We start from the raw sequence: 19,005 nt of genomic DNA, 5'->3' as shown, positions 1-19,005 counted from the left end.
TGCCTAAGAGAATTTATGGGTGGGACCAGTTGGATATTTTCTCTCTACTTTATAGTGAGACTGTAAGCAGAACTTCTGTATCCTCTGAGGATGAAGTAGCTCTGTTCCTGAATTTTAGATTGATTTCATTTGTATATTGACTTTCTTTTTTACTTTATTAAATATAACAAAAGACAAACTTTGTCCATGAATCAATTATTAGTTTCTCTTAAGGGAATTAGAATTTCAGGCCAGAACTGTTATATCAAAATATTAATTTATGTTTTTAGTACTTTGATAAGTGTCTTTGTGTGAGAAATGCATTCTGGGTTGAGTTTAAGGCTGTGGAGAGTGACAGAGCTCACAGTTTTACTGCCTGTTCTCTTTATTAAAACACATTATTTATTGGGACCTGCAGTAAACTGTGTTTTCTTGACCTTTGGTTGCAATACAAGCGCACAATATGCTAATCAGTTACACAAACCATCATCATATTACAATTATGTGCAACGTTTTAGGACACATTTAATATTTTCTGTAAATAAAATATCGTAAAGTGTACTTCTGTAGATCTAATATATTCATAACACTTATCTTATGCAGCCACAGTTCCAGCTGGTACATTTTTGCATTTGTTGTTTTGTTGGTGAAACAAGCTCAGCTGTTTTTCCAAAATCCATCTTTCCAATATATGATTTTTGACGAGTTTGAACAGGTGCATTGTGGGAAGCCCTCTCTGACGCTGTCTGTGTATTTCTTGACATCTAACGCCACTACTCTCTCCAAATGCACGCTAAAATGCATTTTGAATCCCACTTTAACTAGTTTATTAACTCGAAGTCAGCCTTTCCTCCGCGCAGTGTTCAGTAAATACTTTTACTGTCACTACTTTCACTATATTTTGATGATAATACTTTTCTACTTTTACTTGAGTAACATTTTGAATGCAGGACTTTTACTGTAACAGAGTATTACTACACTAATATTATAGTAATTCTACTTTTACTCAAGTACAAGACCTGAGTACTTCTACTACCACTGATTTCTTATACTCATAATCTGTAATTTGTGTAAAACATTCGTCACCTTCAGGATGAATTCTTATAAATGAGACGTCCATCTGACTCGTCAAAATATTCATTTGGTCAACACTTTGCATTACTTTGAATAAACTACCTGATAAAAGTCACTCAGACTTAAGTTTTAAATAAGTATTTCAGCATTAGCTTTGTTTTTTTTAATGATAACGTGAATTCCTGATGTTGTAAATCCCTGCTCTTCCATGAAAAAGTAAAAAGTGATGTGTGTAAAACTGTAAATAAGTGATGATAGTAATGGATGACAGTAAAGACACGAACAGACGATTAAAGACGGCCAGCAACGAGACGCTTCACACTTCCTCTCATACTTTTATTCACAGAAAAGAAAAAGACACAGGTTTAAAATGAAGTTAAGAGCGAGCCTCAAATCACTGACGCACGAGATCAGCCATTATGTGTCAAATATTTATTCCTTTAAAACGTTTTATTACTGATTAAATTCATGTCGGGAAAAATGAATAGTACATCTCTTTTTCTCCAGTGTACAGCAAACCACAGCTGACGGTGTTTCATCCTGTGTGTATGTTCTATACGGAATATAAACACACAAATATATTTATATATACATACACGTATCGAGTAGAAATCATAACGAGTGAGATTTGATATCCTCCACCTCTCGAGGAGCTCAGCCGGCGGCGCTCTGCGTTTCATTAACGCTCCCAATTTAAAGGAAATATGTGTCAGAGAAAGAGATGTGGTGATGTGGAAAGAGAGGAGGCCGGAGCTGTGCTTTACAGACGAGGAACAGGGCCACTTTCTGGACATCTGACACAAAGGGAATTTTGTTTTATTCTGAGATCAAAGTCCGAATTTCTTTGTTTTCAGAAGAAAAATATATATTATATTTTTTTTCTCAAATTCTGACTTTAATCCCAGAATTCCAATTTTTTTTTCAGAATTCCGATTTTTTTTTCTATTTTCCAATTTATTTCCCTCAGAATTCCAACTTTTTTTTTACAATTCCAACTTTTTTTCTGAATTCCAACTTTTTTCTCACAATTCGATTTTCCAATTCCAACTTTTTTTGTTCCAAATTCAAACTTGTTTCTCATAATTTCGATTTGAGTCAAAGAAATGTCTCAAAATGCCAACTTTCTTCTCAGAATTCCGACTTTCTTTTCAAAATTCCAATTTATTTTCCTCAGAATTCCAACTTTTTCTTAAGTTTTAGTCAAAATTCCAACTTTTTTCTCAGAATTCCGAGTTTTTTCCCCAGAATTCCAACTTTATTTTCAGAATTCCAACTTTTTCTTACAATTTCGATTTTTGTCAGAGTTCCAACTTTTATCTCAGAACTCCAAAAAACGTTTCCCTTTTGGTCATATCAAAAAAGAAAATCATATGTGGCCCTAATCCTCTTCCGTAACACTTCACCAGAATTTGTCTTGAATTAAAAAGGAAAACTTTACCCACAAATAATAATCATTTGTGTATACATTTCTCTCCCAGTGTTACCTTGAATTATTTTTAGAAAGAAAAGAAGCCTTTTATTCAAAAATTCAAGGTAACCGGTTCAATATTTCCAATTCAGATGTTTTTTGGGGGTGGTTACATTTTCCTTAAACAGTCTCACTCTCATCCTGGTTGTCGTGATAGAAACACTGTCCGGTAACACTTCGGTTGAACAGGAAGCTGAAGGGGGGGGGGGGCTTTGTGACGGAGAGAATCGTTGGGAATATTCTGCAAGCTGAGAGGAGAGACAGTGACCTCTGACCCCTTCAAACAGAGTTAAAACACAGCGAGATGCACTTTGATGGAGCGAATGCAGGAGAGAGAGGGTCTGATATGTGAGAAATGATGCAGAGATACAGAAGGGAGATGAGTGAGGTGGGGGGGGGGGAGCAATTCAGACCCCCCGCCTCATGGCAACAGTCCAAAAACGAGAGGCACCACTGAGCTCCTGATATTTTATTTTTTCTACAATATTGGCAGTATTGTTTGTTTGTTTCCTTAAAAAAAAATGTTTAAAAGCGATGTAAGACTGCAGTGAACGGTGCTTTCAGTCGTCCAGGAGGAGGTTCAACTGCCCTTAAAAAACAAAATGGTTGGCTCATCACTATTAGAGGGGAAGCTTGGCAAAATATGGACAAAAAAAAACAAGACCAGTTCTGTCCGTCGGATTAGTGGCAAAAAAAAAAATGTTTTCCCTCAGAAACAAAAAGATCCACGATGTGTCGGCGTGAGCTGTGTGTGAAATGTTGAGAAAAATAAACCCCCTGAAAAATAACATAAAACTACAAGTAAATCCAGAGAAAGGTGACCTCCTTCTCGTTCTCCACTCTGAATGTCCCGTGTGCAGAGAAGGAGCTGTGTGTGTGTGTGTGTGTGTGTGTGTGTATGTGAGAGTGTGTATGTGTATGTGTGTATAAACAAAAGGAGGTCTGCTGAAATCCAAATAAAACTTGATTTGACGTCTAATAAAATCTGTACATTTCTTTTTTCTCTCTCATGATTAATTCGTCCAAAGGGGACTTCTTTTCTTTTTTTTTTCTTTACTCCATTTATTTATTTATTTATTTTTCACCGTATATTTATTAAATCTTTTTTTCTTTTTTAATTTAGATGCTCTGAGTCTCTTGTGTTTATGCGTGTGGAGAGAAGACGGCCTCTTCTCGTTGGTGGCGCTTGCTGCTGAGTTTGCTAGCAGCACTTTTTCTTTCGTTTACTGTTCCGGGTGAGTTTGACCACGTCGTTCTGTTGCTGCTGCTGCTGTTTGGCCAGAACTTCCTTCTTAGCTCTGAGCACGAGCTCCGTGATGCAGTTGAACATCTGATGGAGGAGGAAACACACCGAGGTGAGAAGAGCAGGAAGAACATCACACACAGACTGAAGGAATCTGTTTCATATCAAACATCAAACATCTGTTCTGTAATAAAACGGGTTCCATAGGAGAGGCGTCTATAGAGTGGCGAAGTCCCTCCCACTTACTTCCGCCCCATGGGACCTTATTTCGGAAAAATAATGCATTGAAGTCAATGGAGAGAGAAAACTTATCTTTCGATCCCGTTTGAATTGTGCCATGAATTACACATATGATGTTTGTCAATCTTAAAAAATAATTTCCATGTCAAAAAGGTCACAGTTTGTCGTAAAACTGTTGAAATATAAGACTTTGAAAAATACGTAACTAGAAAGACTACAAATCCCAGAGTCGCGTAAGTGATGTCACAATTGTTTTCCTCCACTAAGAGATAGCTAAGATCAGCGCCATATAGATATAATCTATTTATATGGCGCTGGCTAAGATAAGATAACTTTAACAAGATGCCTGTGTGCTTAGTACCAGGTTGTTATTATACCAGCAATGGGTCTTGCTCGTTCTTTTGCTTCCCGTCTGATGAAAGAGGAGTGTGTGGATCAAGCTAGCTAGTAGCTAGCACGTTAGTTAGCATTACAGCCTTGTCATTTTTATTAGCCTTAACATGAAGTAACATTAAGTAACCCAAAATGTTAAACAGTAAGAGTAGTAGTCATATTTCGTGAACCCTTTGAAGAGTACTGTCACCGGTGTGATCATTCTATAATACACAATTTAAGCCCGGGGGAGAAATGCTAACGCTAACGCTAGCGATCTTCTCTACTTCATGCTATCTGCACAAATGGTTGACATTAAACATTAAAACGACCAGGCAGTTCAGAGAGAATCAAAGGAAGGAAGGCAGGCAGCTTTGCATGACATTCTTCAGGACGTGTTTCATTGTGGTGATAGTGAGGGTAGTCTCTTGTGTTGACAAGACAGTAGTGACGGCCATCTTGGTGACGTGTGTTGTTGACCAGAGATGTAGTTCATTTAGCGTTTCACAAACAAATGTGTTACTTCACAGTTTTACGACACATTTTTTTTTTTTTTGACTTGCAAAATTATCTTTTAAATTGACAAACATCATATGTGTAATTCGTGGCACAATTCAAACGGGATCGAAAGATAATCTTTCTCTCTCCATTGACTTCAATACATAATTTTTCCGAAATAAGGTCCCATGGGGCTCAACCGGAAGGGGAGGGACTTCGCCACTCTATTAAAGAGTCCTCTCCTGCTGATGTTCAGGTGTATATCAGTATGTAGTGTCTCTACTTTAAAGAGTCCTCTCCTGCTGATGTTCAGGTGTATATCAGTATGTAGTGTCTCTACTTTAAAGAGTCCTCTCCTGCTGATGTTCAGGTGTACATCAGTATGTAGTGTCTCTACTTTAAAGAGTCCTCTCCTGCTGATGTTCAGGTGTACATCAGTATGTAGTGTCTCTACTTTAAAGAGTCCTCTCCTGCTGATATTCAGGTGTATATCAGTATGTAGTGTCTCTACTTTAAAGAGTCCTCTCCTGCTGATGTTCAGGTGTATATCAGTATGTAGTGTCTCTACTTTAAATTTGAGCACATTATATCATTGTTTGATTTAAAAACTGATTTGTGTTTTAAATGTAGATTTCTTGAGTAAAATAAGGGTGCGTAGGAGTTGACTGCGTCCTTTCTGGATTTGAATGCGTTGTCATTGACTCAGCACTAAAGTATGGGTCGTCATGACATCACTAGTGTTTACAATGAGTCTCTGCACAATAGATCAGCAGGACACACACACACACACACACACACACACACACACACACACACACACACACACACACACACACACACACACACACACACACACACACACACACACACACACACACACACACACACACACACACACACACACACACACACACACACACACACACACACACACACACACACACACACACACACACACACACACACACACACACACACACACACACACACACACACACACACACACACACACACACACACACACACACACACACACACCACACACACACACACACACACACACACACACACACACACACACACACACACACACACACACACACACACACACACACACACACACACACACACACACACACACACACACACACACACACACACACACACACACACACACACACACACACACACCTCTTCGACGTTGATGTTCTCTTTTGCACTCGTCTCAAACAGGTTGATTCCCATCTGCTCTGCAAACTTCTGTGCGTCGGTCGTCTCCACCACCTTCGAGTTGGGGTCGTCGTTTTTGTTTCCCACTGGAAAAGAATATATTTCAGAGGTCATGTGAGATGATGCACTCATCGCCTTCGACCGGCTGGTAGGAGTAGTAATACAGTGGTTTGTTATGATGTTTAAATATCTAATTAGGTTTAACAGATCATATGTTTCATTATACATACAAGGACTGACTAAAGCCATATGAAGTGGGTAATGTAGTTCAACTTTGAAATGGTTTGAAAGCTCAGAAAGTAGGTCATATTGACTTTTCACATTATTTAAAAGCGTTGATATGTGATCTCCAGCAGTGGTTCCCAACCTTTTTTTTACCAAGGCACACCTGAAAATATTTCTCGACCCCAAGGCACACCAACTTCTCGTAGATTTAAAAACCACTTCAGAGCTTAAACTACAAACAATAAATACACCATACATTGGTTTTCAAATGTGTATTTAATTTAATAGAACATTTTATATAACAAATAATCAAATATAAGTCATCCTAAAAACCATATAATCCATCATATAATGACAAGAACCAGACTAAAAACGACTCTCCTTCTGAGTTATTATTTTACATTTGGATTTCAAAAGAGGTAGGCCTATGATAACTTAAAATTAATAATAACTTAAAGGGGACCTATCATACAAAATGCACTTTTGTACGTCTTTTCTACATGAATATGTGTCCCCGGTGTTCCAGGGAACTCACCAAGTGTCAGAAAACACAACCCTCTCTATTTTCCTCCATACCCAAATCTCTAAAAAAGGGGCTGCAACGGATCTGATAAAAACTGATCCAGATTTGAACACTGTCCTGACGTCAGCGCTACGGCTATTGGGCCAACTCCACCAATCAGGAGGAGACAGCCACGGCCATTGCCGTTAGAAAGCGCTGGAGACGCTGTAGTACATAGGCCAGGCCTGTAGATGGTGCTGTTCTCACTGAATCTGCCCAGAGCTAGAAAATGTCAAATTGAGCGAAATGAGGCATGGCTAAAATGCATGATCTGTTTGGTATTTTGAAAAAAAAAAGTATAAATATGCCTTATATAGGTATGGTCCTACACTATATTATTCAAATATAGCATGATAGGTCCACTTTAATAATAATTATAACAGACTAATCAGTTTAAACGGCAAAACTAAAATAAAACTATGATAGTCACATGTCAGTGCGACACACGTGCCTGCTTTTGGGAGCAGAGTCTCTTCATGCGTGGGGGGGTAGTGGACAGCGCAACGCGGAGGTCCTGCTCCACTGACAGCCGGGGGCGGGTCTTGTTTGTGACATATGCGAGTGAGGAAACCGGCAGCTCGCACAAGTAGGAGGTTGGAAACGGTAAAAGCACGTTGATAGCGCTCTCTGAGAGGGATGGATACTAAGCAGCCAAAAGATATCCAGAAGTAGTTCACCGTGCTTCAGTTTCAGGGAGCGGTCCATAGCTCTGAGAGTTCATCCTGAGCTCTGCTGTTTAAACTAGTGGCTGATATTAATGAGAGGATTAAACGGATCAATCGAAGTCTTCACTCATAGGAGGGAAATATGACTCAAACCTCTCCTCCAGCACTCGCATTACTCTCTTGTAATATTTTGGCGCGAGGATAAAAAGCTGCTCTGTACGCCGTAAACAATGACGGCTGAATGTAAGTCATGAGAATTTAAGCAGTCGGCATTTAATATTTCTAAATCTGAGCTGTTTTATTAGCTCCATTGTACATGTAATACAATAAAGTTTATATGAAGTGAAGTTTAATAAGTGAGAAAAAAATGTGGAATGTAAAAAGATCCTACGGCCCACCTGGCCAGCGCTCGCAGCCCACCGGCTGGGGACCACTGGTCTGCAGCACGAGATAGTCTTATTCATGTTTCTGAGATCAACTGCTTTTGTCTCGGCCCATATATTTGGGGGTTGGCTGTGTTCTCCTCTCATAACCATAACACAATACGTTTCTCTCTGAGGAAACAACACTTCTAATCTTATGATAATGTTTACCCTTTTATCAGGTATGTTGTCGGTGTATAAACAAAGCTAATCTGGTTTGAATTGTTCCTCAACATGTCGAGAGGTTTCAAGAGTTTTTGTAGCATTTTGAAAGAGATGGAGGCAGGTTTTGCCAAGTTTAGTAAAGTGTGTGTGTGTGTGTGTGCGTGTGTGTGTGTGTGTGTGTGTGTGTGTCGCTTGGTAGGAAAACCAAACACAGCTGAGCCAATCGCCACCTTGTGTAAACCTAACTGATAGGCTTCATGTATGTCATCTTGATATGAGTTGAATGCACATAAAGGGTTAGTGATGTTTAAGCTACTTGACAGTAAAGACTCTCCACCTTCACATTGACAGTTCTTTACTCCCTGCAGAGTAGAGATATATATATATATCGGAGGTGTGTTTGAACTCACCTAATATTCGGCACACGTCGTCACAGTTCTGGTTGATTTCGTGTAGCCATCGTTTGACGTTGACGAAGGACTCTGCACTCGTGACGTCGTAAACCACGATGACCCCGTGTGTCCCTCTGTAGTATCTGAACGAGGACAGAGATACACACATTTAGTAACTTAGTTTGTTTAAACGTATATATTTTCACCCTTTTAGGCAACTAACATGGAAAGTAACTAGCAAGCACAGACAAAAAAGATTCAATAATAATAATAAAAGTAACGGGTAAAAAGAAGAATTTCTGAGGATCCACAATGAGTTTTGTTTATATTTCATACATCAGAATAGAAATTAGAATCAGGTTTATTGCAAAAGTAGGTTTACACATACAAGGAATTAGCTTGTGTTGCTCATAAACAGTCTTTATGTTTATTTAATAACCACATACTTAATAAAATACAATTACTTTGCACCAAAAACCAGAAAGAGAGCATCCCCCAGACGACTGCACTCACAAAACACACAAATACCCCTTTGTCTCACTGTGTGTGTGTGTGTGTGTGTGTGACAGTGTGTGGATACACTGTTAGAGCATTTCCCAAATGTGTAAAACATGTGTCGATGTGTGTGTGCGAGTGTTTATTGGACATGACACACATGAGAACCATAAACCACCACACACACACGCACATACAACAGCAGAGTGGGGCCCAACCTGCAGCAACCCTCTCTGCACACACAGGTAGTAAAAAAAGACAATAAACTGCTCTCCTGCCTCACATATAAATCACAGTTTGACCTGTGGCTGCGGGGGTCAAGGCGCTGACCGTGTGACGTGATATTTTAATTTAATTAATTAATGCTGTCCTGCTTTTCATTCTTAACCTGTTGATGTTTAAACGACTGAATTTCCCCACGGGGATTAATAAAGGTCTTATCTTAGGGTTCCAGTCTGACTCAGAATATGTGTTGCATGTCATCGCTCTAAGATCACTTCCTGTCTGTCTTGACACACTTTGTTCTTGGTGAGTGTGTTATTTCCCAACAGTAAAAAAGTGTATCCTCCTTGTTGATATATATATTTTTTTTAACGTGTTCTTAATTCATTACATTTTTGGGGCTTAAAAAACATCCGAAAATGGGGGAAAGTGTTTCCAAAAGCCCAGCATGACATCCTGAAATGTAAGGTTTTGTCCACAACACAAACATATTCAGTGTTCGGTCATAGACGAGTGAAGAAAACAAACATTTTCAACATTTAATAACTTCGATCGAGAGAGTTTTGACTAACCCAACCCGACAAATCCATTATCAAAAATGTGGAGATTCATGTAACAGTTGACGACCAATAGATTAATCTTCACAGCTCTAATTTCCCCACATTTATGGGAACTAAACAAAGACATTATTATGTGTTTATTGCTCCAAAAAGTCAATACTAATAAGTGTAAACGCGCGTGCTTAATCTCTAAACAAACGTATCTAATTCAAATGAAATCCGTACAAAAAGACTGGAGTGTGTGGGAGAGAAACTTGGTATAAAATATCTATAGTGTATACACCGTATTCCTACTGTACGATAAACCTCACTACATACTGGAACACAGGGATTTTAGCCTCTGCAGACCATTTACATGCACTAAAACCTATAGAACACTACAGGAGAGGGAAAACCACAAAAAGCCGAACAGAGCCTCTTTTAAAAAGCTGTACTTTCTGGGTCTTCACAAGGTCTTGATTTGGTCTGAGTCTGCAGATCAGGTCTCTGGTTGTGTTTCAGCTCCACTCTGATAGTATTCAGGATCTAACGAGGCCCCGCGGCTCTCTGCTTCACACACACATCAGAACAAATGGGCCGCTGCGTCATATCAACTATCTATGAGCGCTAATGGACTCGGAGGCAGTTTGATGAAGAGTATCCTCGCCAAGAAGCAGCGGCTGGAGGAGATGACGAGGCGTTACGTAACACTTCTGTCATTTTGATGCAGAGGGTTGTAAAGTTACCAGCATTAGTACCAGTTGTTGTGAGTGTGGACGGTCGGAGCATATACTGCGTTAGCTTAGCCAATCTCCATTTAGAAAACACGCATTTTAAAAGGTTTTTCGCCTGCCGTCTGTCTGCAGACTTGTCAAAGCATTAATTCATGGTTTTTACTAACCGGTATCAGTATGTTGTTACTTCGGCATCATTTTGAAACGTGTATTACAATTAAATCACGGTCAACTATGTCCATCTTGTTGTAGTTGTAGCCCCCTTGCCAGCGATGCTCTCTCTAGTTTAGCATACTCAGCCCGACTCAGCCTCGTTGTCTCTGGCCCTAGACCCACGATTTTATGAGGCCAGAAAAACTGTGAATTAGGACCCGCCGGCCGGTACTAGGCCAAGTGGAAACGCAACCAAAGACGGGCCGCTGACGTCACAGCCCTCTTAAACCGTGCTGCGCGCTGTAGTGGAAACGCGCCATTAGATCACCATCAGTCAGTGGTTTAAAGAGTGTGTTCTCTAGGTGTTAGTGCATGTAAATGGTCTGCAGAGGCTAAAATCCCTGTGTTCCCTCCAGAGCTAGTCTTGAGTGTAAGAGGCTACATTTTTTAACAGGCAACTATTAAACGCATCAGATTCCCTTTCTAAAGTAACCCTCCTGACGCTGGAATAATCACAGATTTTGCCTTAAAGTGTGTTCATGTCTTGTCCTGAAACTAGTCTCATATACATCGGTGTGAACCCAGAATATCACCCATCAGCAGTGGGACACACACTCAGAGCAGGAGGGGTAACATTTGCACTTTACTTGAGTATTTCCATTTAATCCTAATCTACTCTTCACTACATTTATTAAACTGCTTCAGCTACTTTTAACAAAATGCATCTCTAAAAAAGTAACTAGTGGACTCTTTAAGTCACAAAAGAGTCCAATTATTTACATATTTTACAAACAGTAAAATGCTACTTGATGCATTTATTATCTAGAAATGTCACGTATATAAATATAATTATACACAGTCTTCTTTTTATACTTTAAGTACATGTAGCTGAAAATTATTTTACTTGAGTGAGTATTTTCAATGCTGGGCTTTTACTTGTAATGGACTGTTTTGACATTGATGTATTGGTACTTTCACCTCAGTAAAGCGTCTGAATACTTCCTCCAACACTCTCTCTCATGGAGGAAATATCAATCTGGATCTCTGGGGACTTCCACTCAGTCTCTCACACCATCGCCTCGTTCTACTGTCTGCAAACTACTTCCTCAAACACCGCCAAAAGACATTTTTCAGTTTCAGATTCAACGGCTGAAAGGAATATATGGAGCATCACCTTGAAGATAGAGAGTGTGTGTGGGAGTGTGTGTGTGTGTGTGTGTGTGTGTGTGTGTGTGTGTGTGTGTTAAAGTAACCCTCCCGACGCTGGAATAATAATAGATTGTGCCTTAAAGTTTGTTCATGTCTTGTCCTGAAACTAGTCTCATATACATCGGTGTGACCCCAGAATATCACCCATCATCAGGGTTGTAGAGTGTGTGTGTGTGTGTGTGTGTGTGTGTTTCTGTGTGTGTTTCTCTGTGTGTGTGTGTGTTTCTGTGTGTGTGTTTCTCTCTGTGTGTATGTGTGTGTGTGTGTGTGTGTGTGTGTGTGTGGACTCACGTGGAGGTGATGGTGCGGAAGCGCTCCTGCCCTGCTGTGTCCCAGATCTGTAGCTTCACCTTCTCCCCGTTGATCTCCACCGTCCGGATCTTAAAGTCCACGCCGATCGTGGTGATATAGCTACCTGTAAAACACACACACACACACACACACGTTTAAGAGCCACAACAACAGAGAGGAAGGTGTTCAGATTATTCAACAGAGGAGGAGGAAGTAGATCTCCACACTCCTAAAATGTAAGGTTTTGTCCACAACACAAACACATTCAGTTTGCCGTCATAGACGAGTAAAAAAAACAAACATTTTCCACATTTAATAACTTCGACCGAGACGGTTTTGAGTAGGAACAAACTCTCCACCCCTACAAGTCAATTATCAAAAATGTGGAGATTCATGTAACAGTTGACGAGCGATTGATTGATTGATCTTCACAGCTCTAATTTCCCCACATGTATGGGAACTAAACAAAGACCTTATTATGTGTTTATGCCCCAAACGAGAGAGGAAGATGTACACACCTGAAAACGTGTTGTCTGCAAATCGCAGGAGGAGACTGCTCTTCCCCACGCCTGAGGAGGAACACACACATGGGATTAGAGCGAGAGGGAAACAGGTTAACAAGTCAAACATGCGAGTGTGTTACTTTCCATTTGACTCTGAAATGTGTACAACAAGTTGAGGGGGTTTTGAGCATCCAAAAATGTCACGTTGCAGTTTTTCATATTACGTTCTGGCTGTCAGAGTGAAACCACTGTGGGCTGCAAACTAAACACCAGATGTAAACCGTGTCTGTGATGCCGTGTGCTTTAAGATGTAGTCCTTAAACACACAGAGTGATACCTGTGGAGTGAACAAGGATAAAGGTAGGAAAGGGTGCACGCTACGTGATCATTTAGAGCAGCTTAGTCAATTAAAAAGGACTCTTTAAAATGCTGCTTTCAGCCTCTCAAATAAGGAGCGTTCCCTTTTATTTTCTCTGATTTAAATCATACGTAAGTGAAGACTGACAAAACAAGACATTTAAGGAAATCACCTTTGACTTTGAGAAAGCAGGATGGACACTTTATAGACGAATTGATTCATCTAGATATCTAAATAACAGTCTACATATTAATAGATGAATGAAAAGAACTCTAAATGGCCGCTCGAGCTTGTATCTACAGATGTGTTATCACGGCATCAGCTGCAGATGTGAAGGTGTCAAAGCCACAAACAGAAAGAATAAAAATATCTGGGTTTCTAAATTTATCGTGCGTAATAATAATACACAGGTTTTCAAGAAGGAACAAGAGAGGAGGAGAAGAGGAGGATCAGTGGCGTCTTCTTCAGATTTGTTGTCAGGTTTCAGCTGGATGGTGACTCAGTCTTCCTATTGTGTTTTTGTCATCTCGCGTCTGATTGGTCGAACATAAAAGCTCTCAGGTTCCTGTGGACTAACGAACAATAACCAACGCTTCAAAGCCGAACAGAGAGCTCCATCTTGCTGAGCTTCTGAAGCTTTCAAATCCAAACTAAATAAAAACTTCTCAGAGCTCAACAAGACGCAAATAAGATGCAACGTCAGGTTAGTAAATCAAACAACTCTTAAGCCTCTGGAGCTGATGATGCTAGATATCATGAGTCATCTTAATACTCATCTATGTTGAGTTTTTATACTTTATTACTGTCTTTACGGTGTATATATATATATCTAATCTAGTGTAAACACTGTATTTCTACTGTACGATGAACCTTAATCCATACTGTAATATATACCGTACTGCATAAAGTATTCATATCTCACATTTGAGTCCTAAACACATGAACACACACTCTGCATTTTGTTGTTTCACATCCTGTCTCTGTGCAATGGCAATAAAGCTGAATCTAATCCTCTTTGGTATCGTCTAATAAATAAAACAATTAATAAAAAGGGCAAATTGATTCTGGGCAAGTTAAAAAAGCACAACCTCCTTTAGAAAAACCATCCCTCTGAGTGTCAGTGATGAAACCGTTCATTACAATAAACCTTTAACAGCCTGGGGGAACATTTTACGTTACATAACACGCGTCAAACCTGCATGTGCTACTGTGGCTGGAAGAGATAAAACTGGGCCTTGGTGCAGATTGGAGACTCACAGTGTGTGTCTGATTCTCACACAGAGGTCAGAGCATCTTCCCTAAATCATCTCCACACACACTCATAGATGTATTCTGCAGCTGAGGGGACACTGGCCCTGTGTGTGAGGGGCAGTAAAGAGTGTGTGTGAGCAGCAGCTGATGGGGTGGTGCCAGGATCGGGGTTATCAATGAATGCAAAGATCATTGACTACAAACAAAAGTCCTGCAGAATGAGGGTGGAGCCCGTCAACAAGGCATGGTCTCACTTTAGTGGGGAAAAACTGATTATGCATTAACCTGTTTGCTTTAGTGTTTAACATAATAAAGAAGCTTAGGCTCTACGACCACTGATAGACTATAATAATGATATATATGACATGTTCTGATTATAATTATTGATGCATTAAAGTGTAGGAATACTCTGTTACAGTAAAAGTCATGCATTCAAAATGTTCCTCAAGTAAAAGTAGAAAAGTATGATCATCATATGATATGTTTTATAATGATTGATCATGAAAGTGTTATCAAAGCTGGTAAAGGTGCAGCTAGTTTGAATGACTTTGTATACTGCAGGGTAGCTTGTGAATTTACTCCAGGTGGAACTAAAGTCTGATTTAACACTTGATTATATTTCACATCATTCATCCACATCTGTGAATTAACTAAAGGTATTAAATATATGTAGTGGAGGACAATGTACCTCTGAATTGAAGTGAGGTCGTTAAAATTGAACTTAAGCACAGTACTCGGGTGTATCTACTTAGTTACTTAGTCCCAATAACCTGTAAACAGCTCAGCTCTGACAGCAAAGTCTCTCATTTTCTAGAACCGAGGACAATCTGTACAACACGTACTTTTGGTAAAATTGTAATGTCTATATAATCCAATGGCAATATGTGTCTGTAGTATATTTCTGTATTCAATATTGTGTGTATTATTTAGATACTCTAGTGATATATGTCCTCTCTATTGTGAATGTGTGTATACCCCCAGGTAATGTTATCTTTTATGTGTATTATATGTGTCGTATCCCATCTTTTAAATATTTGTAACTCGTGTAATGCTTAACAAATCTGATGCTGTGACAAAATAATGTCCTAATTTGGGATAAATAAAAGTATCTATTATATATATATATCTATCTATTATATATATATCCATCTAGTACCTATCTATCTATCTATCTAGTATCTACCTATCTATCCATCTAGTACCTATCTATCTATCTATCTAGTATCTACCTATCTATCTATCTAGTACCTATCTATCTAGTATCTATCTATTGAACTGGGGAAGTGTCATGATGGTGATAGATGTTGTTCAAGATGTTTGCCCCTTTCCCCTTCTAGTCTTTATTTTAAATAAATTGATTTTTACAGAACAAACCTTTTAATGGCAATTTCTATTTATTTAAATGCCCACTTTTTCATATTCTGAGCCAGAAATCTCCAATTAAACTTAACTCCAGTTTAATTATTCTTTAAATCGAGGGGTTTAGTTCATATATATCATAAATAACCTGATTTATAGAACATTATTTTTCTTAAATTATGGTGAAAAGGGAATTTTGTCCTCTGGCTTTTGAGAGTATTTTCTGATTTATGGAGCAATAGAAACTCATAAGCAAAACTCGTCCACTCAAATAAATTAACAAACTGAAACCAGATATATTAGATTACATATATCTATCTCTATCCATATATATATATCTATCTATGTAGCTATATATCTATCTATATCAAATATTTCTATCGTAAGCTAACAGTTAGCCACAATCCTGGAAGTGTAGTGTTAGCATCACTCTAACTAGCCAACACAGCTAACAGGGGATACACACTATAGTTAAATTACAGGAGCCCCGGTACAGTTATTCCGGTTACAGAGTGTGTTGAGTTGTTGAGCTAAAATAATAGCATTAGCCAATATAAAAACAGGACCAGAAAATATCTTCCGAGATCAGAAGTCTTTATATCCGGCCTGAGACACAACCTCCGCCCTGTACCACAGAAACATGACGAATGTGTACAAATCCACCATAATTTAAATGCAGATAAACACACATTTAACTACTAACACAACATAACAGAACAACCCGAGCCTCCAGCTGCGTTTCTGCCTCCCCCCTTGGAGAAAAAAAAACAAGTCAAGGCCTACTTCCCGTCCCTCATCCCCGGTGTTTCCTTACCGCTGTCCCCGATGATGAGCAGCTTGAAGAGGTAATCGTAGTCCCTGGCCATGCCGGTAGCTGGTGGCTCCTCAACCCCCGCCTTGTGTACTCGGTGTTCTGTCACAAATCACCCCAGATCCACACGATATGAAAGAAAACAAACCAGCAGTACCGATACTATAGATAGTTAGCATCCAACCCCCCGAGCCGCCGGTGTTTCTCTCGGGGTTTCGCGGCGTCAGCAGTGCTCTCCCTCCGCTGCGAACAGCCGGAAACTCCGCTTCCTTCTGCTGCTGCACCCTCTGAGAGCCGGAGACACTGCGCATGCGCCCGGACACAGCAGCACCACCCCATCATGCCTCTGAAAAACTCTGCTGTAGCGGTTATTATGTATTTATTTCAACGAGAACCATGCATACAAATACATTCATCTCAGAAAAGAGAAGAGATTAGTTATGCCAGATTTTTAGCTAATAGCTCATTTCCATCTGCAGTGCGGTAGGTACACAAACATCTGCAAACAGGGGCCATGTATGTCCATTTAATTCTGAAATGTAGAGGTAATACAGGAATGGAGAGGACTTGTAGTAGTTATGGCCAGCCAGGTTGAGATTTATTTTATTTTTGGATATTTAAAAGTAAAAGAAAATAGGAAAAAAAAATCTAAATGTTTAGAAAAAATATTTTAAAATAAAGAAAATATGCTGGAAATAAAGTCAGAGGGTGAAGAATGAACAAGCTTTTAGAAAAATGTATTATAATTTTTTAATTTGGAGAATAAACCCAAGCTTTCAGAAAATAAATAAATAAAGTCTATATGAACATGTAAGTCCAAATTTTAAGAATGAAGTCGAAATGTTGAGAATAATGTTGAGAATAAAGTAAAAAGGTTGACAATCAAGTCAGAGGGTCGAGAATAACCACTCTTTCAGATAGAAATGAATGAAAGGAGGACGATCTCTTTCCATTTAGTCAGTAAAAGTGTAAGATTTTATTTGTTGCATTTTGAAAATAAAGTCTAAATGTTGATCCTGTGATTTACAACATCTGCAAACAGGGTCGATGTCGCTTTATATTGATTTAATTCAGTGGTAATACAGGAATGGAGAGGACTTCTACTGAAGAGGCCACACATGTTGAGAAAAAAATATATACTTTCTTTATTTTGAGAATGAAGTTAAAAAGTCAAGAAAACAGTTTTAATTTCTGAGATAAAGTCGAAATGTTGAGAATTCATATTTGATGTTTCCGCTCTGTGGGACGTATTACAGCAGGGGTGTCAAACTCAAATACACAGTGGGCCAAAATAAAAAAAATGGGTACTAGTTGAGGGCCGGACTGGTTCATTGTTTATTGCAAAACGTATTGAAATGAACTTATTGCACATATTAAAGCTGGAACTAACAAAGCTTAAATTATTACCTATAAAACAACATTAAACATTAAATCAGTTGCATTCATTTCTTATGGCTCTATCTGCAGCTTTTCCAGAGTCATTTCTTATGATTACATTTTTCCACAGGCCAACAACAGCTTCAAAAAAACTATTTCCCTCAAAGAAAAAAACGAACATGCCCTGTTGACGTGAGAAAGAAAGTGAAACATCCATTAAACTCAGTGTGCTGCTCTGTGATGCTAGTCCAGATACTTGGCATCTCATCTTGGGATCAAGTTCATCAATGTTTGGGCTCAGGCTCTGAGCTGAGGAGACCCTCAGGATTGAGTGAAGGTGTGCGTGCAATATACCGGCGGGCCAGATCTAATAGTAATTACAAATTATCCTGCGGGCCGAAATTAAATCCACCACAGGCCTGATTTGGCCCCCGGGCCTTGAGTTTGACACACGTGTAAAAACACGTTTTTAGAAAAGTTATATGAGGAAGATTTATTTATTTTTTAATATTTTGAGAATGAATTCACAATAATAATGTAATAATAAAAACAACTTGTAAACATAAAAATATATGTAATAATCATAACAAGTGTAAATGTTAAGAAAATATTACATTTCCAAATGTCAAAAATAATAGATAGTGATTTAATGTTAAGAAAAATCTTCATTAACAAAATAAAGTCCAAATGTTAAGGAATACCAGTTTTAGTGTACAATTTAAAGGAACATTAGAGGAAGATATATTTTTTTACTGCATTTTGATTGGTTAGCTGGTCGGCTCTGTTGTGATTGGTCAACCACTTAGAGATGTCCCGCCCCTTAGCCTATCACAAACAGTGGGTGTTTCTCAATGTCGAGGAAAGCTGCTCCAGAGCCACTATTTCAAGGATGCTACGTCATCGAGTCCCGCAGAAGGACTGTTCCAATGTCCAGGATGCTTGGAATTCTACCGAGTCCAGCGTCCTTCGTTGCGGGAAATTTCGAGGCTGCACATGTGTAGCCTCCGCGGTCTTAAAATCCCCACAATGCTTTGCTTTGCGCACGGACCAATTTCCCAAATCTTTGGCAGAGAATTTAAGGCGGGGCCTCTCATAGGACGCACACCTGCACACTTGCTAGCCTGTTCCACTCTTCGTTCTCCGAATGCTAGGAAGGATTCTTGCCTCG

The 19,005-nt window shown here is 39.1% G+C and overlaps 1 protein-coding gene across 1 annotated transcript; it reads right to left on the bottom strand.

Moving 5' to 3' along the window:
* Positions 1–1,367: 1,367 nt before the first annotated feature.
* On the bottom strand, positions 1,368–16,779 carry rab35b (RAB35, member RAS oncogene family b). The gene is made up of 6 exons (XM_034133227.1): positions 16,464–16,779; positions 12,697–12,747; positions 12,179–12,302; positions 8,554–8,678; positions 6,066–6,190; positions 1,368–3,851 (listed from the first exon to the last, which is right to left on the bottom strand). The coding sequence occupies exons 1-6, from the start codon at positions 16,513–16,515 to the stop codon at positions 3,723–3,725; spliced, it is 606 nt and encodes a 201-aa protein (XP_033989118.1). The 5' UTR covers positions 16,516–16,779; the 3' UTR covers positions 1,368–3,722.
* Between the last annotated feature and the right edge of the window lie 2,226 nt (positions 16,780–19,005).

The sequence above is a fragment of the Trematomus bernacchii genome, unplaced genomic scaffold (assembly GCF_902827165.1).
Source record: "Trematomus bernacchii unplaced genomic scaffold, fTreBer1.1, whole genome shotgun sequence".
NCBI lineage: Eukaryota > Metazoa > Chordata > Actinopteri > Perciformes > Nototheniidae > Trematomus > Trematomus bernacchii.
This window is presented reverse-complemented; position numbering and strand designations above follow the sequence as displayed.

Excerpts from the sequence above, each read along its gene's own strand:
- rab35b (XM_034133227.1), bottom strand. The coding sequence starts at position 16,515 with ATGGCCAGGGACTACGATTACCTCTTCAAGCTGCTCATCATCGGGGAC. Across the intron at positions 12,748-16,463 it reads GCTCATCATCGGGGACAGCG|GCGTGGGGAAGAGCAGTCTC; the intron begins GTAAGGAAACAC and ends GTTCCTCCTCAG. Across the intron at positions 8,679-12,178 it reads TTCCGCACCATCACCTCCAC|ATACTACAGAGGGACACACG; the intron begins GTGAGTCCACAC and ends GTCCTCGTTCAG.